The sequence below is a fragment of the Antedon bifida genome, chromosome 4 (genome assembly GCF_963402885.1).
Source record: "Antedon bifida chromosome 4, ecAntBifi1.1, whole genome shotgun sequence".
In the NCBI taxonomy this organism is placed as follows: domain Eukaryota; kingdom Metazoa; phylum Echinodermata; class Crinoidea; order Comatulida; family Antedonidae; genus Antedon; species Antedon bifida.
The window spans coordinates 3779038-3800380 of NC_136229.1; the positions used below are offsets into that span (position 1 = coordinate 3779038).

The 21343-nt window shown below is 33.1% G+C and overlaps 4 protein-coding genes across 4 annotated transcripts in view; 2 read left to right on the forward strand and 2 right to left on the reverse strand.

Moving 5' to 3' along the window:
- Positions 1-78: 78 nt before the first annotated feature.
- LOC144839952 (dual specificity protein kinase CLK2-like) lies at positions 79-10279 on the reverse strand. Its single transcript, XM_078695544.1, has 13 exons — positions 10120-10279; positions 9319-9461; positions 8939-9131; positions 7811-7904; positions 7178-7244; positions 6267-6380; positions 4293-4383; positions 3582-3657; positions 2376-2464; positions 2030-2159; positions 1528-1610; positions 1353-1432; positions 79-1225 (listed from the first exon to the last, which is right to left on the reverse strand). Exons 2-13 carry the CDS (start codon positions 9459-9461, stop codon positions 946-948), a joined length of 1440 nt encoding a protein of 479 aa, XP_078551670.1. The 5' UTR covers positions 10120-10279; the 3' UTR covers positions 79-945.
- A 1244-nt stretch (positions 10280-11523) lies between these two features.
- On the forward strand, positions 11524-12589 carry LOC144840664 (large ribosomal subunit protein mL53-like). Its single transcript, XM_078696570.1, has 3 exons — positions 11524-11730; positions 11980-12092; positions 12181-12589. Exons 1-3 carry the CDS (start codon positions 11633-11635, stop codon positions 12315-12317), a joined length of 348 nt encoding a protein of 115 aa, XP_078552696.1. The 5' UTR covers positions 11524-11632; the 3' UTR covers positions 12318-12589.
- A 649-nt stretch (positions 12590-13238) lies between these two features.
- Positions 13239-18831, forward strand: LOC144839381 (EF-hand domain-containing protein 1-like). The gene is made up of 10 exons (XM_078694704.1): positions 13239-13376; positions 13674-13895; positions 14109-14396; positions 14688-14843; positions 14972-15164; positions 15427-15647; positions 16143-16283; positions 16582-16970; positions 17243-17435; positions 18322-18831. The coding sequence occupies exons 1-10, from the start codon at positions 13332-13334 to the stop codon at positions 18397-18399; spliced, it is 1926 nt and encodes a 641-aa protein (XP_078550830.1). The 5' UTR covers positions 13239-13331; the 3' UTR covers positions 18400-18831.
- A 2462-nt stretch (positions 18832-21293) lies between these two features.
- The window catches only part of LOC144839922 (uncharacterized), a 60416-nt gene continuing 60366 nt past the window's right edge, over positions 21294-21343 (reverse strand). Inside the window, exon 19 of the transcript XR_013611803.1 lies at positions 21294-21339. The gene's annotated coding sequence lies outside the window, so the exon portion shown is untranslated. The remainder of the gene's footprint in view (positions 21340-21343) is intronic.

The following is a 21343-nucleotide window of genomic DNA, read 5'->3' on the forward strand; positions in this document are numbered from 1 at the left end:
TTCATGGTTAAAAATTCAGTGTGATACCAAAAAAAAAACATGCATGAAAAAATAGTAACAACAAAAAGAGAGAAAAAATTGTTATTTGAATTCCAGTGAATGGAATTAATTTATTGTGTTCAAAAAAAGACATATCAAACATTCCTTTTATTAATACAGTAGTGTTATTAAAGAAACATTTTGATCATGTAGTTACAATCGAGAAGGGGGCACCAATTAATACTTTGTGCAAATTATTTATGACATTGCACCAGTTTGTACCTGAAGTTTCATACACCGTACCATGAGTAAGAATCCGTGTTAGTAAGACGAAATTAGTTAAAATCTTTTCTACAAAAATTACATATTTAACATGTTTTACGCTTTTAATTTTCGCGTTGAGAAACAGATTACGCTAAGTAAACGGCGACGGTAATATAAACCCGATATTTAGTAGTAAAACACTCGTTATTTTACTACAATATAAATGAGAATGTTGTTCGACGCATTCAATTCAAAGTACAGTACACTAGATTAACGATTGTTGTGAACTATTTAATTTATAATTTTAGAATAAGTACCATTTTTATTTCATTGCTTGTCGTACTGTATAGTACATGCAATGCATAATAAATACAATTTCACCAGATGTTTGTTAAAACGTCTATATTTTATTCATTTTTTCTTCATTTATAAATAATTTTGCTGGTAAGATAATAATTAATAATTCGGAAGATAATTGCAAAAGTACTTTAAAATCTCACAAAAATGGCCGACATGGCAAATGGAAACCTATGTTTTATTTGTTACTTTGGCAATAGCTAAAGCTAATAAAGAATGAGTAGTGTCGTCAATATCTGCCGCCGTGTCTACCGCTTTCACAAGCTGTTTGTAAGCATTCTGTAGTTGTCACCTAGCCGCTTGCGTGTTCCATCCGGGTATGTTCTCCGAATGGTTCTCCTCTAGTCACCTACTTAAGCTATGTGTGTCTCGGTTGTTGTTGGAGTGTAGACGCTGACATGGGGGTAGAGCCTCGAAGTAAGGATGTCGGATCGCCTCGTCCAGAGTGATTCTTTTCTCCGGGTCGTATGTTAACATTTTTTCCAGCAGGTCAAAGAAGTTGATGTGGTCGACGTCATCTTGTGTTCTGTAACGGTTCAGTGGTTTGCAGTTGTCCTTTACGTAACGTCCTGAAGAACTATTCTCATCCCAGTCCACTCTTCCATGGTAGAAATACTTAGTTTTTCTAAAACAAGAAAAATATTAGTTATTCAAGATTGGCTTCCTAATTTATGCTTAATCTAATCACCAATTATGGCGCAAGAAGCATGCTCTATTCCGTGATGCTTAGCGTGCATCTAAGTTATTTTTACCGTGTTTTCTTTATCATCCATGCAGGCATTGGCCCAAGAATCACTTCCATCATAGACAGATGTTCCCGATTATCATGTGTCTGAAAAAAAAATAAAATGGCATAATTAAAACGTTTTTATGATCACTTCAACGCTGAACTTTTATGTTAATTGAAAATAGAAAATTAAGAAATACCTGGAAGAGAGTAAAACCTGTATATAGCTCAAACATGATGCAGCCAATACTCCATACATCACATGGCTGAGCCCAACCAAGCTCTGAAAAGTACAAATATATACCAATTTAGTTTAAAGGACAAAATGTACACAATGGAGGATGGGTGTCTATTGAACATGCCATTGTTGGTGGAAGACATTGTTTAAGTGGCCTGCCTATCTATACACTACACCCATATAGCCTCCACCAACCAAAACACCTAGGGCAGATCCAAAATGTTTCCTCGTTTGGTCTACAATACATTTTAATGTAATTTAGGACACTTTGAATTTGCTAATTGGAAAAGTCCATGATATACTGATGAAAAACGATTATATTAATCAAACTAACAAGGTATCAAATAACATTAACCAATTACTATTCATTAACAATAGGAATATCCACATTAAAAATGAAGTGATAATTACTTTGCTCAACAGGGCCATGGGCTTATTTTAGAATAAAAAAAAGAAAGGCTTACCAAGTATGACTTCCAAAGCCCTGTAATGTCTGGTTGATACAATGCTACTGTGATGTTCATGGTCAAAGGTCGCTGAACCAAAGTCAATTAGCTTGATATCTGCCATCTTTACCACCTTGTCCTCTGAATACTGTTCAATTGAAAAAACAAATGTTGAAAAAATAACTAAAAAAATGTGATGTGCCCAAACATGGTAGTGATAGGACGTTACCATGTTCATATATGGGCACATCACATTTGTTATCACATAAAGTTTGATAGTGTAAACAGAGCTTATGGTAACTAAAATAAAAAAAACACCAATAAATATACATTATATGACACGCAAAAGATGACAAATTCTTACCTTTAGTCTGTTCATCCTGTAATCCGAATTCACAAATAAAACATTTTCAGGCTTCAAGTCAGTATGAGTTAATTTCATATCATGCATAACTGAAAGAATAAAATAAGAAATGATACCATATGAGGATGACATCAGAGCTAGTCAACATCACAAACAGATACCAATTTGCTATGGTAGACGAGGAGCACTAAATGATCTGTAACCTCTATCTACACTATCAAACTTTATGTGACAAAAAAATGTGAATATGCACATATATGGACATATGATATGATCATATCACTACTATATTTGGGCACATCACACTTTTTTTGTCAAATTAGTTTGAGTTTAACTTAGATTCATTGCTGTCTGTTGTTGTCTTTTGTTAAGAAAATTTTTGTCTGTTTTATTTTGTGAAAAGTGCTAAATGTAAAAGCTGTAGCATTATTTTAGCAGTAAAAGTGAATCGCAAATAGCACACTAGATATCAAATTCCAATTTAGAGATAAATGAAGAGGAAGCATAAAGCTTTGTCTACACTATCAAACTTTAATGTGACAAAAAATGCGATTTGCCTATGAACATGATGATGTCATATCACTACCATATTTAGGCATATAACTACCATATTTGGGCATACTTTCTACTTAATAGGAGAGTCCCAATGTTCTACTGTATCTACAAATACAAATCATCACTTTTATAAAAGTCACTTATTGGTTAGCAAATAAACACGGAAACAGGAAGTAACTTTTTTAAGATATATTCATGCATCAATACATTTTGTTGGCCAACTGTACTGTGAAAAAATAGAGCAATAAAAATAAATATTCTGATCTAAAATTCACTGAAACCAAAGAGATATTAAAATGTATGAGGACGATGTCATGCTTGGGATTTATAGCCTATACCATTTTTATTTCGAGGTGTGTCCATATTGTGAATGTAATTGGATTTGTAGACATGTCTGAACAGGTAGGGAAATAGACAGAAACAGATATAAAGATGTAAAACACCCAATTTAATGAATAAACGAAAGACAACTTTATAAGACAAATTCACGCCATAAGCAACTTATTTGTACGATGTTTAATTAGCCAAACGTATTCATCAACATATTGTCTCTGTTTAATGGCAGGCTCTACTGTATATGTTGCAATTTTCAATTCCCTGAGGGAATGCTAAGATGCTGTAATTAAAGAAGAGAAAAAAAACCCAACTCACATTTCACTGCATAGGATAGTTGATAGGATATATGGCATATTTGGTCCATAGGATAAGGCGCATAATTATTATCTTTCTGTGAATTCAATTAAAAAATATTAAATGTTTACAATTTCAACCTTTTGAATAATATATGAAGATACATAAGTAGTATAAAAGCACAGTACAAATCATCATAAAACATATAAACAAAACACAAGAGAAAAAAGTCAAAATGATTGTACTGTACTGTATTACTTTTTTTAAAGGTGCAAATATAAAATCTATTCTTGTATACAGTCACATAAGAAGCTATGGCGCCCACGCTGTCATATGCAAGCACAAGAAACCCATGGACTGGTCCACGCTGTCATATGCAGGCACAAGAAACTCATGGACTGGCCCACGCTGTCATATGCAGGCACAAGAAACCCATGGACTGGTCCACGCTGTCATATGCAGGCACAAGAAACTCATGGACTGGCCCACGCTGTCATATGCAGGCACAAGAAACCCATGGACTGGCCCACGCTGTCATATGCAGGCACAAGAAACCCATGGACTGGCCCACGTTGTCATCAGGCACAAGAAAACCAAGGACTGGCCTACGCTGTTATATGCAGGCACAAGAAACCCACGGACTGGCCTATGCTGTTATATACAGGTATTGGGAGAGTCTATTTTTCACAGAAAGAAAAAAAAAATGAATTGATTATACAATGTATGACTCACCAGAAAATCAAATATACTTTTCCCAAGCATTTCAAATGCAAGGCACATATGGCCATGATAGTCAAACCAATCAATCATCTTCACACATAGGCTAGAAGAAGAGAACACAAACTGTCAGGTTATCACTTGTTAGCATCCATAATGAAGCAGGTCAATGCTTGCACTCAAGTGACTAGATTGCATACCACAGTGATTCATAATTAATGAGGGTACAGAAAAGGCAATTCAGGATTACACATAGAAATAATAGTACATTCTGCTCAGACCAATGTAAATACATCTCCTATGCTCTGTCTACACTATCAAACCTTAACAAACAAATATGATGTCTCCATGGACATGATGATGTCATAGCACTACCATATTTAAACATAGCACTACCAAATTTAAGCATATCCCTACCATATTTGGGCACTTTCTTTTGTCAAACTAGTTTGATAATGTAGACAGAGCTTTAGGTATGTGCAAGTCATATCCGTTGGAGTATCTCTAAGCAGCCGAGTAAACAAATTAATTCAAGACAATTGTTTAGTTAATAGTAGACAATAATTACTATACTACTGTATGAAGCCCATTTTACCTGGGACCCACAAAAAATAAACTTAAAATGTGTGTGTTTTTTTTTTTGCAAAATAAAACAAATTTCAGAAGGTAGGACAACTCTGTTTTATGGTGGTATATCGTTACTGAAAAAATTATTTTACTTCATTTTTGTGTTTTTATAGAAAAAATTGGCAACAAGACATACAAATCCTCAGAAATGAATGATTAACTATCTAGGCGTCATTTACTTTTAGTACCTGTAGCATTCATTCTGAAATAATGCAATGTACAGTAAATACACGAGTTGGAAATGCAGGCAAAATGGAACTTTATTAGTCTAATGAAAGCCTGCCTTTAAGCACTATTAAAAGATTTATTCTTTCCATACATGCTAATGACAGACATAGCCTACTGTACGATAATGTATAGTATTTAAATGAATACATTTTACGGTAGCGATGAGGTTATTTTTGCTTTGTTTTTTAACTAATATTGAATTGAAATTTCTGAACATTGATGTCAATAAAAATAGAAATCATTATACAATAGTAAGAATAACTTAGTAAGTAAGTAAATTAGTAAATTAATTAAAGTTATTGAAAAACAGCTGTGGTTACAAGTAGAAGTCCTATGATTTCAAATGAAAATTACATTGACATTAAAAAATCAACTTTCAGCTCTCATGATCTTGTAGTAATACACCAAGCAACAACGTAATTTACAGTGTTAGTATCAAATTATTTTACCATATGCTGCTGTAAGAGATACCATTAGCAGTATTAATATTCAATGTGTGTACTACTTTAAACAGTATGGAAGGAAGCAACCGGCATAATCACTGTAGTATAAATTTGTATAGAGATATATATATACTGTATATAGTATACATACAAGTTGCATTAAAGTAGATTTTTAATTTAAATTAGTGTACCGCTAAACAACTTTTGTTTTTCAATACTGTAGCTACAGTACAATACTAAAATAAAAATCCTTGATCCTATTGTATTTTTTTATATAATTTTTTTGTGTATTTACACATTGGGTGTTTTTTAATATCTTTAAGAGCATGTATTAAAAAGCTACGCAATTTGGCCATGGCCACAAGTTGTAATGTTACTATATTGTTTTTGAATAAAAGTATATATATAAAATTTGACTAATTGACTTTCTAGACTTAAATAGTGAAGAAAGAATTTACAGTAGTAACTAATATCCACATTACTGATAATCATACAATTATCTGTATTAAAAATAATTGATACTGGATTATCTTCATAAAATAAAGTTGTCTACACTATCAGACTAGTTTTAGACAAAAAAAAGTGTGATGTGCCCAAATATGGTAGTGATGTGCCCAAATATGGTAGTAATATATGGGCACATTGCATTTGATAAAGTTTGATAGTGTAGACAGAGCTTAAAGTGACTTACTGTTTGCCAGCCGGATCTCTTTCATTTAATTTTTCTAGCACATTGATCTCCAACTTGGCTGCTTCTCTATATTTGTCAATGTTCTTTATTATCTTCAAAGCTATTCTCTCCCCTCTAAACATAAGATAGTTTTTTTAATGAGAATTGACTTTCTGAATTAAAGATGTATTATCCCCCTGAAAAATTAATTCTTAAAATTTGTTTGTTGAATATGCCATTTTAATGTCACCAAATAGTTATCCACTTTAACCAAAATTTGGATCGAAAAAAAAAAAGTATTTACCTAAAAAAATGTAATTTAAAGCAAGTTTGGGTTGAATTTAACCATTTATTTTGTAATTTCAAGTGAAAACAATAATTTTTTCCAGTTTTTTTTTCTACAGAAATGATTAACTTTATTAAAGCTACAAAACAATCTATTCAAAGACTGATTTTATTAATCTCTATTTTTCATGCTTTTGGGGGACATTACATCTTTAAGTGCCTGCTATCATAATTGATGCTAGATAGAGTCTGACATACTGTACAATTTTCAGTTACTGAAACTAGTAATATGACTACAGTAGTATAGGATTTTGGCATCATTTGAATTTTTAACTGATAACATAAGTATCTAATGTCAATTCAAGTTTGATCTAATCAGTAATTCAATATATTTAAATCAAGGAATACTTGACGGTTATCTGGTTATCTTTGGGCACATGTAGGGTGGTGAAATTCTACATGTAAAAATAAGTATACATTCATATAAAGCTCTGTCTACACTATCAAACTTTATGTGACAAAAAAATGTGATGTGCTTATATATGGACATGATGTCATATCACTACCATATTTGGGCACATCACGCTTTGTTTGTCCAACTAGTTTGATAGTGTAGACAGAGCTTAAGTTAAGTCTCGTTATCGTACCTTTGAGTGTCTTTGCATTCTACAACTTTTCCAAACGTTCCTTCACCTAAAGTACTTTTCACTTCATCTGAAAACAAATTATACATACGAGCGTGAGCACCCTTTGCATTAATTATTGAAAACAGGGGGAGACTGACTACAGGATCTGCCGCAAAGTATCAGGGTGTTATGGGAGAGGAATGGGATGTGGCACTTCTCACACACACACACACACCATGCAATCTCAGCATACTGTACTCCCGCATTGATAGATAATCGGGAAAAATCACATAACACTCAATTTCTATTATGCGCAAAGCGTGGTTAAAAAATATAAATAAAATATCAAAACAATCAAAATCTACTGCCGACTAATTCTAGGCAGGGTGGAATCTTACTATTGTATACTTTGTTAAATATATCTGAGAAATCAGACAAGGACATATGGAATTGTTTAAGTACTAAATAAAGTATACTATATAGTATACATACGTACTAGGAAACAATGCAAAGAATATAAACAATATCTGTAATACTTTAATTGAAACAGAAGGCTGTATTTATGTTTTTTTTTTTGGTTTGTTTGTTTGAAAATATGTGGGCAATAGGTCGACATTCCTAAATGGTAAAACGTTACGGAATATTTGTATGTACATCTTGCTTGTAACCAGTCTCCCGGTCTGTAGATCAGGTGCCCGTCTTCATCGTCGAGCACGACAGTACTGCGTTTTTCGTCTTTACAACTCCTCTACGATTGTTCAATTCGTTGCGAGCAGCACAACAGGATTCGCATCAACAGTCAGGTTGGTTTGGTAACAGCATGATGATCAGCGATGATAAGGATGACGTTGCGTTGTTGCGGTACATTTGGTATCGGTAGTTTTCACACAGCGGATGACGAGGTACAGATATCAAGCCAAGACACGGAATCCCACATAATAGCAGAAGGATCAAACGGCAATGAAATATCATTGACAAACACTTCCTTACAAAATACATGGTAATTTACAAGGGAAAACCATTCTACTTCTCAACAACAATCTCACACTCAAAAACTATGGTACAAATTTTCATGCATGTTACGAAAGATTGTTACCCTTATTGGATCAACAACTCCCCACTACTTACCTCAAAAATTGTTTGGAAAATGTTCACAAACAAAGTATTATCAACAATTTAAATTTATTGAATTATTTACATTAAAAATATTGCAATGTTATTAGTATAGAACAACTATTAGTGCATTAAATTATGTATTTTTAATAATAATCTCCAATAATGATTTTAAAGGGGTTTTCTCCAGATTTTAATTAATTAATTTTTATGAGAATTTTTAAATCCTGTGCAAACACACAAATATTCTACATCACAACTCGCAACAAAAATAAACCACTTAAAAATAACATTTAATTTTCACAAAAAAATATTACGTTTTACTTGGTGAATCTACGTAAAAAGGCTAAACTATGTGAAAAATGCACAATGCTAGAGCATCACAAAGGAACTAAGCTTGGCTTTTAAGTTTTTAACCTGGCTCTTCTAATGAGATGTTTTGATTTCAAATAGCAGTCAATTAATTCATTGATTTGGCAAGTGAGGTTCATGTAGTATTTGTTAAATAAGGATTTCTCCTTCTTGGATAAAAAATAAAAAGGGCGTTTGATCATCATGATCAACTTGCCAAATTTTGTTCTGCAATTTGAAATCAAAATGAATAACTAAATTTTACATCATGGTGTTCTAAATGAAGTAAAGTGACAAAAATGATTTAGAAATACTCACCGATGATGTCCTACTACGGCGATCAGCGTAACGATGGGCGGTACGTTTTTTGTGATGCCGCCGGCTGTCTTCACGCGTGTGTCGGGGGTAATAGCGATCTTTGTGAACCGGTGAATCAAACCTCATTGCACCTCTGCAATGGTACTTGTCTACACGTTCTGAGGAATATGTGTGCTCTCGTCGATAATCTTGACTGAAATTTAAGGTACTGTAAAGGTGAGGGTATTCATTATAAATATAAGGGAATAAGCTGTTAGGAGCTCATTGTACTAAATGTCACTACAAACTTTATATGGACATGATGTCATATCACTCAATTATAGCATATTAGTATTTGTTAGCATATATTTTTTTGATTGGTCAATGAAAGAAATAAATACCTTCTAGATCTGTAACGGTAACCGGAAAAATCATCATAACCATGATCTCTACTCGAAGACCTTTTGCGTTTTTTATACCGATGATGACTAGAATGTCTACTGGGAGAATGGCGTCTATCGCATCTATGATGTGATCGTGGCATCTGTACAATAGAAAAATAATGTATATTACAAAATTGTGGTTACTGCTGTACTTGCCTTAAATTCAGCATGCATTGAAAATAGATAACTAAATCAATCATTAAATCAAGTAATTAATATAATCAACAGACAGTACAATAGATTCAATCATGATGATGGGTTGGAGGTAGGCTTACACACTACAGTAATATATTTCCAATTTGCTACCTCCATTATGAATACGATTAAATTAATCAGGAGGAGGGAGTAACATAAATAACAACAACAGCCCTCAATAAATTATCCTAAACATAACATCAAATAATTAAATAACTATCAAATAATAAACAATAAAGCCTACTCTAATCATAGAATAACAGTGACTTATTTATATAAAATAGCCTAGCAAGGCCTAGAGCCTAGGTCCATTGCAACTCTATAGATAGTATATGTTTTATTGTAGGCTAGCTAGATCCACTGTTCTGTGCCGACGATGAGCCAGACAATACATGATGGCGCACCCTTTTTTAACTGTAGTCGGTCGATGGCTAGCCCGATATGGTATCGAAATACCACAATCCGCCCAGTGATGTACCTTAGCAAATCACAATTTTATGTCTTCTAAAACTCATTTGCTCTGTCAGAAACACGTCCGATACTACCTATAATACCTAAACTCACCGTTCTATCAATTTTATTAAAAATAATGGACAGCAACAAATTTGTTTTATTGAATCTTGTTAGGAGTTGTTCTTCAGTGAAAACACCGCCAACGTAAAATCAACGCTGCTCAAACGACAAAAGCGTGATATTTTCATCAGCCCAAGTAGTTTTGCATAGCGAGTATTTGATTGGACGAAAATGAAATTTTGAGGCAGTCACTTGAATAAGAACAAATAGAAATGATCGTTTATTTCAACATAAATGGTCACCTTCCCCAGTAAATCAATTAATGTTTTCATTATTTCTTTTTTAGTAAATAATGGTATAATCACGAAGTGCACTATTCAAAATTAAGATTACAATTATTAATTAAATATGTTAAGATATAGAAGAACAGGCTTTTATAATCTCACTTAAAAACAAAACATTTGTCAATAAAAAGGGAGTTAGTTAACCAAATGGAATAGCAATCAATGGAATGCAATTCTAATATGGAAGGCATAGGGCGCAAAATTGATGTACAGTATGTAAACTAAAATTTTAGTCTGGGACCAAAATACATACAATCGTTGTCTCAGTTTTTTTTAGTATACCATTACAAATATCAATTAATAATATTATCATTATTACCTTTTGTATAATTATTTGAAGTAATTTTTAAACTATTAAATGTCATTCGTACTTTTCACTGTAGGGCATTTTCTCCTCTTAATTGAATGATATGCATCGTTGCTGAGTGAGAGATGTGTCACATGCATGGAGTTATTCAAAAAAAAATTTGAAATAAAAAATATTTTTCAGGGGGACAATATATCTTTAAAACTGTTACGTCAACAAGCGAGTGGCGTTTTTTGTAAGAAATATTTCTTTAAAATTAAGATTGTATTTTTACGAATGAGGGTACGTTTATTGTAAATACATAATAGAAAAATAACGCTTAAAAAAGAACGATGTTTCGACTCCATCATGGGGTCATTATCAAGTCCAATGAATGAAATTAAAAAAAACAACTAATTAAATAACACAAGCCAAGGGTCAAAGTTTAAATAACAAAAGCTATTGTCTAACATCCTGTCAAATGAAAAGCTTAGCTTTTACAGAGTCACTTTGTTTATCCAGACTAGGTTTTAATTGTCTGATATACAAAATTTCATAGATAAGACAGTCAAATTTGTTTTTGCATTTCCTAAGTATACTAAAACATGAATTAATTTTACTTGGATTAACAATCACGTTATGATCCTTTAAATGCTGTCCTATTAAGCATCTACTATGTTCAACAATGCGTTGGTAGAGGTGTCGGCATGTATATCCAACAAAACTTGCATCGCACAAGTCACATTGTAGGGCATTGTATTTTTATTAAGTATATTCATTTTGTGCTCATTTTCCGTACCATAACACAAGACCGATCGCGATATGTGATGAATGAATGGGGGATCGGAGTGATCGACGGGACGATCGACTTTAGAAATAGAAATGAGTGCAATTTAAATACAATTAAAATAAATTAAAATATTATATTTTGATAATGGTGCGTTCTATAATAGTAAAAGGGGCCACTCTTAAGTATGTAAAATCAATCCGTGTACATTTTTCGCCATGGCAGAATAATGTGCATTCAGCTAGGTAGGTGAAACATGCTGTCTATCTTTTTTCAGTACCTCTGCACAACTAGGCCTAGGCATGGCTAGAGTGCCTATCAGGCATTGTCTGAGCCTATACTCGCTGATGAATTAGTCGTTTCGCCCCGACAGCTATAATGTTCAGGGGATGAGCATAAACAAACTCCGAATGTCCTAGAAATGAATCTAATAAACGTTGAGCATGCATATAGGTGCAGCTAAAAAAATAATAAAATTCTTTTCTTTTTTACAGGTTATTTTTGATGTACGTATCTTCTAAGTCGATGGCCGAGTCAAATCCAAATTGCTTAGTTAGTGGGGTTGTTAAGCACAACACATCCGCACCCATTGTACATATTGGATTTGGTAAGTAAAAAGTGAATAAACTCTTGGAAATGTAGTATAAATTGCTATAATTCTCCATATTAATTTTCTTTTTATTATATATTTGCAGAGGATGGCAAGCAATTATTGTTCAAAAGTTCCAATCTAACTTTACACGAGATGTTACAGAAGTTTGTTTCCTGGACAGATGAAAGGGGCCTCCTGATACCAGTTATTTCTATAGATATAGAGATCAGTATTCTTTAGGATAAAGAGTTACTCAGGACCACTGTTTTACTCTAAAATACAAGCAAAATGAAGTGTTTGTAGACACAACAGCTTCACTTTAAAGAATGAAAAGAGGGTGATAAAAACCTGGAGGTGTATTTTCCTGAAAAGAAAAACAAAGTAAAAAAAATCTTGATTGAGAAATTGAAAGCACAATTTATCATGTCAAATGTTAAACATGCATTTATAAATGTACAGTAATGTAATTTGTAAAAATAAATAAATATGAAATACAGTACAGATAATAAACTGTTAATTTGTTGTGTTTGCTTTTTCTTGTGAGTTAAAGATCAAGATAGAGTACCGTATTTACTTTGATTGAGTTGATCCATTAGTTATGGATGGTTCATGGAGGTATTTTTATACCTCCATGGATGGTTCCTTATAAAATGATTAAAAATAGGTATATAAGCTATAGTATGGGTGAGATCAATTACTGTAATACTAAATCAATGTACATATTGCTTTGTATTCGTGGGGTATTTTAAGAATAAATAATAAATGTAGAGAGGTACAGCTACAATCATTTTATTTGAATAGAAAGAAATTGTGAAAATCTGAAATAAACAAAGTATAAATAATAATAATAATAACTTTATTGAACATACGCCTTTAAATCGGCGGCACACGTTCTTCTGGACGGTGCGTTCTTACATACATTACATACATTATGTTAGCCTGAAGACTAAAGAAAAGTATAAAGAGAAAAAAGAAAACATTTAAAAGAAAGGAAACGGATTGTACAAAAAGAAACTGGTTAAAAAGGAAAAAAAAAATCACCCAAAGATTATCTGTCTGCCGCCATCTATAGTAATATTATCATAGGGGGCGCTAGTCAACAAATGAATTATTGCTCTTTGCGTGGTCTCCTTGGTAACGATAATCAATGTTGTGTTTATTTTAGAGGCCAAACGTACATAAAGAAGAGTGTTGATCGAGTCGTCTTCATATTCTTCTTAAATATTACTATTAGGCAATATAAATAATAATAAAATGGCCCTGCCATTTCTTCCTGGGAACACTTTTAATGACCCAACAGTAAGTACCAATTTTAGATGTTTGTTTGCCTATTCTAGCTAGCCTACCGCAGGTTTTATTTTCTCTCTCTGTGTCTTTTGGTAGAGCACATAAAAGGACAACTAAGAAGGAGGGCCAGGCTATATAGCCTAGGCCTAGGCAAAGATTGGTCTAGTAGGCCTAGGTAAAGGACGTAGGATGGCTTGGTTACTGCATAATTAGAATATAAAATTAAAGACCGTAACAATCAATACTTTTATAATAAACTGAATTAATAATACAGTAACTTTATTTTAAATGAAATTTTTTTTCTTTTAGAAAAGAAAATATCACCTTTCACAAAGTTTAGGATACAAGAATGGGTATGCTGTACCAGCCAGACCACAGGTTGGTATTGGAGGTGAACCACTTGAAGTGAATCAACTCAGTCTTGCAGAATTAGATGAACTAAACAACAAGAGACCAACATTAACTTACGGACAAGCTAAACAGCCACCACCAGAAGACTTTGTCCCTGCTCATGTTGCATTTGACAAAAAGGTAAATTTAAATTGTACGAAGTAAGCACATCACTAGAAAAGAACCATTTGACAGACATGTCTTTACTAACAAAATATTAGATTGAATGTTAAGTTTGTATAGAAATATTAAAGAAAGTGATATTTATTTATTATTAAACAATATTCTTAGTTAAAAATTCAAAATCCATTCATGCATGACAATTTATTGTTGATTTGTTTAATTTTCCCACAGGTCTTGAAATTTGATGCCTTTTTTCGCCAAACAGTTCATGAGTCTCCAAACGAATATTACCGTGTGCGACCAGTTTGTATCTTTTACTATTTAGAGGATGACAGTATTTCCGTGATCGAGCCTCATGTCGAGAACAGCGGGATGCCACAGGGAAAACTTATCAAGCGTATGCGTTTACCAAAGAATGATCAAGGAGATTTTTGGCACTGGAAGGACCTTAACATAGACATGAATGTGAACTTCTATGGAAAAGCTTTTCATATCACCAATTGTGACAAATGGACATCGGTATGTTAAACCTACCCTAGAGTAAGCCCAGGAGGGATTAGGTATAAACCCACGCTGGGATATAAGGTTGCACTATCAAACTTTATGTGAAAAAAATGTGATGATGTCATATCACTACCATACTTGGGCACATCACACTTTTTTTGTCAAACTAGTGTGATAGTGTATTCAGCATTAAGCTATCTATAAGCCATATACAAAAGTATAAGAATAGAAGTGCCATGATTGATCTTTTCTATGCTATTTTTCAAAAGAAATTCAGAATACATTATAAAATACATTTTTTTACAGGAATTTATGGCAAGCGAAGGTATTGAGTTGAACCCTCCTACTTCTGTGCCAAATGATCCCTACAATGAATCAAGAAAAGAGTCTGCTGCCCTCAGAACATTCAAGACACCGTCAAACTTTGACAAACTTCGACAGTTCATTGAACTTGACAGGAAGGTATGTAACAAACAAAAAGCCAAAAATTAACAAAGTATTGCAAAAGAATCGTGTTTAGAAGAATCAAATTATTACTGCAGTCATTTTCCTGGTCATAATCACAGCTTTTTCCATTGTTGTCACTAAAGGTTTTACGTTTCTACTGTGTTTGGGACGACAGAGGGAGTATGTTTGGTGAAATGCGACCAAACATCATTCATTATTACTTGGTTGATGACACAGTGGAGGTACGCGAGGTCCATGAACCTAACGATGGTCGGGATCCATTTCCTGTCTTACTCTCCAGACAAAAGTTGCCAAAGGATAGGGACAATATTGAAGGTAGATACACCCTTTCTGAAGCCTTGTCTACACTATCAAACTAGTGTGATGTGCCCACATATGGTAGTGATGTGCCCAAATATGGTAGTGATATGACATCATCATGTCCATACATGGGCACATCACATTTTCTTGTCACATAAGGTTTGATAGTGTAGATAGAGCTTTAAAGACTGTTTCTAAAGTCTAATTATACTATTATACCATAGAAAAATAATATTTTTACATGATTATTATACAAATCTGTCTTTTCTCTCTTCAGCATCTTTTCCATCTGTTGTCATGGAATTGTCAGAGCATGAAATCAAAGAGTGGTACAAACCGAGTGACTTTAAAATTGGCCAAACCATCTACGTATTCAACCGTCCCTTCCTCATCTATGACTGCGATGAGTTCACTAAAGACTACCTGTTCAGAACGTATGGTGTCAGGGATTTCACACCAGTTGAGGTTAAAGGACGTGCTCGTGATGTACCGCAGATGGTAAATTATATTTCTTTATATAGTTAAATTTACAGTAACATAAAAAAACATACGATACGTAGTTAAAGCTGATGATAAAGATAATGTTACCATATCTGGTGAGTACCCAGAAAATGAAAAAACTGAACAAAAAAAATAAAATTAGTAATCTGAAATGAATAAAAAAACACAAAAAATATGTAAAAAAAAAAAAAATCCTATTACTATTAACTAATTAAATTAAAACATGTATATGCGATAAAACAACTGGATAAAATGAAGGAAGCTAAATATAACTTTTAAAAAAGGTGATGTCCTGAAGTTAAAAAAAATACTGTATAAAAATATTTTTGAGAACTGTAGCCTGGAGAGATAAAAATGTTAACTAAATCAACATTTAATGCTATTTAAAAAAAAACAACTTAAATCGCATATTTTTACTTCGGTTTAGTTGATACCGGTGCTATACAAATACCTAAATTATTATTATTATTATTAACAATTATTTTATTGTAGGATTTAGCACCTTACAATGGCTTTGGATCTTTGGAGGATTCCTTGCGGTCATGTCTGTCACTCGTTCCTCAACCTCCGAAAAAGGATTTCATCAAGATGCTGGAGAACGACCACAAAGTACTTAGATTTGAAGCTGTAATGGTGAGTTGTTTTTATTGTCAGTACCATCTTTCACATCTGAAGTATCCAAAAACAAACACATTTTTGGAGAATTTGCAAAAATTTGGTTAACATATAATATCAAGTTGTTTATTATAGATAAGTTTGCGGTGATAGAATGTGGTAACACGCACTAATAGGTTTGAAAAGAAAAAGCTACAGTTAACAAATTATACTTACGTCTTTACTTCAGCAGTAATTCAACTTTCAACTGCAGTAATCTTGTAACACTGAGATCTCTCATTATTTAATGAAATCTATTTTTGTTTTTAATTTACAGGATTCCGTCAAACCAGAAGACAAAGGACGGCGCTTCATAATCAGCTACCGTCTAGCGGACGACATGATGACCATCTTTGAACCTCCAGTTCGCAACTCCGGCATCATAAGCGGAAAATTCCTTGAAAGGACGCGAGTAACTAAACCAGGTTCTCAACCAGACAGACCTGAATTTTACGAACCGCAAGATCTGTATATCGGAGCAACCGTTCAGGTTTTCAACCATAGGTTCATCATTACGGATGCAGACGATTACGTACGTTCATATTTAGAATCGCATCAGGAGGACTTTCCAGGTGTTCAAAAAACTATTCATTCCCTTGCTACGAAACGTGACAATAAGCAACCACCAAAGTCAATGAAGGCTGCCCCAATGAAAGTTAAAAGAAGGTGAGAAGAAAGATTCACTTTACTGATGTAGGGCTAGAGTGGCCTGAAAGCTCTGCTAATTTTTCTGGCTCTTTTACTTTATTGTTTTGATTCAGCTTTTTGCTTAATTTATTTTGTATCTCCATTGAAATCCACCACTTATACCCACAGCATTGTCATTTTTTCAGTCATTTGCCTTTGCCTTTATATTAAATTATATGTTATATTTCACCTCTAAGCAGGCAATATTTGTATGTCATATTAAATTATGTTATATTTTTGTTTCTCTATAGTCCTGGTGATGTGGCATATTTGTTAGGAGAAGTGAAATCACAGTTAAAGAAACACAATTATACAAACTTCAACTCGTTGACGCATGCGTTCCTGCAGTACGACAGAGACCGGTCTGGCAAGATTGACATCAACGAGGTCAAGAAGATATGCCATCGACAAAATCTACCAATCGACGATGACCTTATGAATGCTGTAAGTTTATATATCTTGTTTTAGAAACAATTTGAAAATGCTGTTTGTTCTAATGTTGGTTCCTAGTTGGATCATTTTTTGGCCAGACTAATCAAAGTGAATACCACTTAAGCATGGTTCCCACTAGTGATGCAAGAAATTGACTTTCCAATAATTCTGTTTTCCCCCATCTGCGTAAAATCAAACCAGCTTGTTACGCGTCAACATTAGTTGCTGTTAGAACTTAACCTGGATCATCCCGCGTACTTGACTACTTTTTTTCTGTTATTGCCTTGAATTGGTGCAATTTCTCGTACCAATGTTGTTTGCAGCACTGTTGAGTCATCAGTTGTCACTTGTGATTATACGCAATATGGCAATTTTCATTTATACGTTGTTGCGTTGCGTCCTAATGGGAACCATGCTTTAGTATTTTAAGGTAATTGACAAGTATGACCACTGCCAGAATAATAATAATAATAGTTCATTCTTATATAGCGCATATAAGCAAGCTCTCAATGCGCTGAACATTATTACCCCAGTCATTTCCTGATTAAACACCTATGGAAACATACTCCCATATATGCAGCTAGTAATCAGCGCAAAGTTGTGTCTTGATCTAACCGGGTTCCCAATTATACACCTGGGTGGAGAGAGGCAAACGTAAGTAAAGTATCTTGCCTAAGAATACAAGCAATGCGGCGAGAGTTGGATTCGAACCTCGGTCTAACGATCAGTAGTCGAACGTCCAACACACAGCACCACACGCCCTCACAGAACAGAAGACATTATTACCAAAATATCTGCAATATAGATGTTCATACTGTATTTTCATCATTCGTTATTCATTTAGCTTTACAACTAAATAAATCTGATTTTTAATCATTTTTTATCATTTTTTTTTCAGCTTGTTTCCGAACTGGATATCAACAAAGATGGCTTGATTGATCACGCTGAATTCATGAAGTTTATAACCTGCGACTGATTTCAAACGATTCAATTTATATTTAATATAAAACAAATATTGTAAAGAAACATTGTAAATATGAACATTACTACTGTGCATTAAAAGAACAACAAGTGATAAGGAATTTCTAAAAATATATTTAGTGTATTTTGTTGCTAAAGTTAGGTATAATAATTACTGATGTAGCAGCCCATCTTTACGGCGACTAAAGAATGAATCGTACTTCTATGAATTGGTAGTTGGTGACAATAACGCCAGTTGGTCATACCCAGTACCGTTTTGATTTTACGATCATTCGGGAAACCACCTCACAAAATATATTTAGTGCATTTTGTTGCTATAGTTAGTTATTCCTGGTAACCAACAATTTTTGTGTAAATATACATACATGAATTTGCGTATGAAGAATTGATTTATTAATAGAATACCAAACTACTGTACTACACTGTAGACATAATATAGAAACTGTTTTTCAATAAAATGCAATTTGCGTGTCATAGTCACTGTGTATCTAGTGTACTTCAAACGTAAATAAAACCGATCGTTCAAAATGTAATAAAAACTGTGTCTTGATTTCTTTTTTATTTAATTTTTTTAATTTGTTTTTTATAATGTCATTCTAGGTCTGGATCCACTAAAATGAGGGCGCAACTGTACTTAACAAATTCACTACTACTTGCGATGTAGATCGACGATTATTAAACTGCCATTTATGTTTGCTAATTGCTTTAAAAGCAAATTGTAAACAGCATTCTTCACTGGTTTACCAAAATAATAATAATTCATTCTCTTGCACATTATTACTTGTCATTTTTTGGATCATACATAATAATGCAACTAGTAATCAGCACAAAGTTGTGTCTTGATCTAACCGGGTTCCCATTTATACACCTGGGTGGAGAGAGGCAAATGTAAGTAAAGTGTCTTGTCTAAGGATACAAGCAATGTGGCGTTGGATTCGAACCATGATCTGTAATCCAACGTCCAACATAAACAAAATGTAGTAATTTCAAATTTTCGGCATTACAATAAAAGCCTTTTACCGCCCAACCGACAATAAATTGATAAAAACAAACAATCGTGTACATTGACAATTCAATTTTATTAACAATAACTTTAGTCATTCGATAATAATACAGAAGTTGATAGGCAAAAACAATAAAGTTATACACAATATTGACTACTATATATAATATCCCATCACACTTCCAACCCAACCATTAGAGGTCAAAGGTCAAATAATAATAAAATAATACTTTTAATTACCATGACGCACATGTATATAATATAGCAAGCATTTTTTTATGTTTTTGTTTTCTTTACAACAACACATTACGTAGGAAGACTACCAACATGGTACTCCAAACATTGGTCAACAGTTTGCAGGGATTATCACCTAATTAATTCATAATTAATTTCAATTTTCCTATTGTTTTATCAATTCTATATAAAAACAATCTTTAGATACAAAATATACAGAAGGGTCCTACTCTAGTCAGATTTGTATAAACTAACATTTAAAATTCATCTTCAAAATTGGCACATTCCACACCAAAACAAAGGCTATGATGATTCAAAAGCCACGACCTTTGACACCCTGTATATTTAAATGAATCCTCCATTTTTACAATCTGATTGGAGTATTCAATATGAATACTAATTCTAGTATTGCAAATATTCTCTCGTTTCAGCCTCAACCAATAACATTTTGACAACCAAGCCAATAGGCTTAATTAACAAAGCTCTGTACACTTCTACCCGATTCTGGTAATATTTAAAAAAAAAAGTTTTCCCATGAAACATTACCTTTTTTAAATTTAGTTTAAAATGATTAAAATCCTACAAATAAAAATACCAGTGTTTGGTAAGAGTAAATCACACATTTATATTAATTTTTAAATAATTTTGTTACACCCTAGAAACATTATTCTATATTAATAAAATTATAAAATTATTTTGATGATAAATTGGTGTAAAAACTATAATTGATACTCCAAGTAGCTATGAAATCAAGACAATTTATTTCTATGATTTAATTTAGTAATGTTTGTCTTTCTTCTACTACTTGAAATATTAACCACATTTTCAAACTCAAAAACTGATAATAAACTCCATTTTCACACACATTTAACATAATCGCTGGTGGCTATTTCTGCCTGTATAATATCTTGCAGCAGTATTTTGAGATATGGTAAGCATCCAGTTTGTGTGGCCATTTATAAAAAGTTATAAAAATGTGTAAACCTCTTTCGTTATTAAAATGTATGCTTTTTAGGTCATTGCTACTGTACTTCTCCTGTACATTAATTATCAAAAGAATTATTGACTTACTGGCGGTGAGTTTATATTAAGTATATATATCTTGATTTATCAAATTATCTTTAAAGTAAAAAGTTTCACATATTACATATTTTAAGGAGAACGCTTCAGGACCCAACAAATCTTAATAGGGGCGTCCCCTGAATAGGGGCTTCCCCTGAATAGGGGCATCCCCTGAATAGGGGCGTCCCCTGAATAGGGGCGTCCCCTGAATAGGGGTTGGCCATAGTATTAACATATAATATATCGTCTATTGTTCATTTTATGAGTGTCCTCTGTATTTGTTTAGCAATTTCACATTAGTGGTAAAACCAAAGTTAAGCTCTGTCTACACTAATTTAACAAAAAAGTGTGATGTGCCCAAATAGTAGTGATACGACATTACCATATATGGGCATGATCACATTTTGTTGTCACATAAAGTTTGATAGTGTAGACAGAGCTTTACATCATGGCGATTGGTCTCACACTTGATAAAGAATTTTATTTTGTATGGCATTTTCTGTTTATCAAAAAACACCAATAACCTTTGCCATGTGAAAACACACCATATTATAAACTCTGTCATGTGAACACACACAACTCAGCCATTTCAACACACAACATAAACTCTGCTGTTTTCAAGACACACAATATTAACTTG

Coding starts and splice junctions, on each gene's coding strand:
- LOC144839952 (XM_078695544.1), bottom strand. CDS start 9,461: ATGCCACGATCACATCATAGATGCGATAGACGCCATTCTCCCAGTAGA. Junction 1,433..1,527: donor CAGGTTTTACTCTCTTCCAG/GTATTTCTTAAT, acceptor TTTTTTTTTCAG/ACACATGATAATCGGGAACA. Junction 1,226..1,352: donor TGGATGATAAAGAAAACACG/GTAAAAATAACT, acceptor TTCTTGTTTTAG/AAAAACTAAGTATTTCTACC.
- LOC144840664 (XM_078696570.1), top strand. CDS start 11,633: ATGGTGCGTTCTATAATAGTAAAAGGGGCCACTCTTAAGTATGTAAAA. Junction 11,731..11,979: donor AATAATGTGCATTCAGCTAG/GTAGGTGAAACA, acceptor TCTTTTTTACAG/GTTATTTTTGATGTACGTAT. Junction 12,093..12,180: donor CATTGTACATATTGGATTTG/GTAAGTAAAAAG, acceptor ATATATTTGCAG/AGGATGGCAAGCAATTATTG.
- LOC144839381 (XM_078694704.1), top strand. CDS start 13,332: ATGGCCCTGCCATTTCTTCCTGGGAACACTTTTAATGACCCAACA. Junction 13,896..14,108: donor ATGTTGCATTTGACAAAAAG/GTAAATTTAAAT, acceptor ATTTTCCCACAG/GTCTTGAAATTTGATGCCTT. Junction 16,284..16,581: donor TTAGATTTGAAGCTGTAATG/GTGAGTTGTTTT, acceptor TTTAATTTACAG/GATTCCGTCAAACCAGAAGA.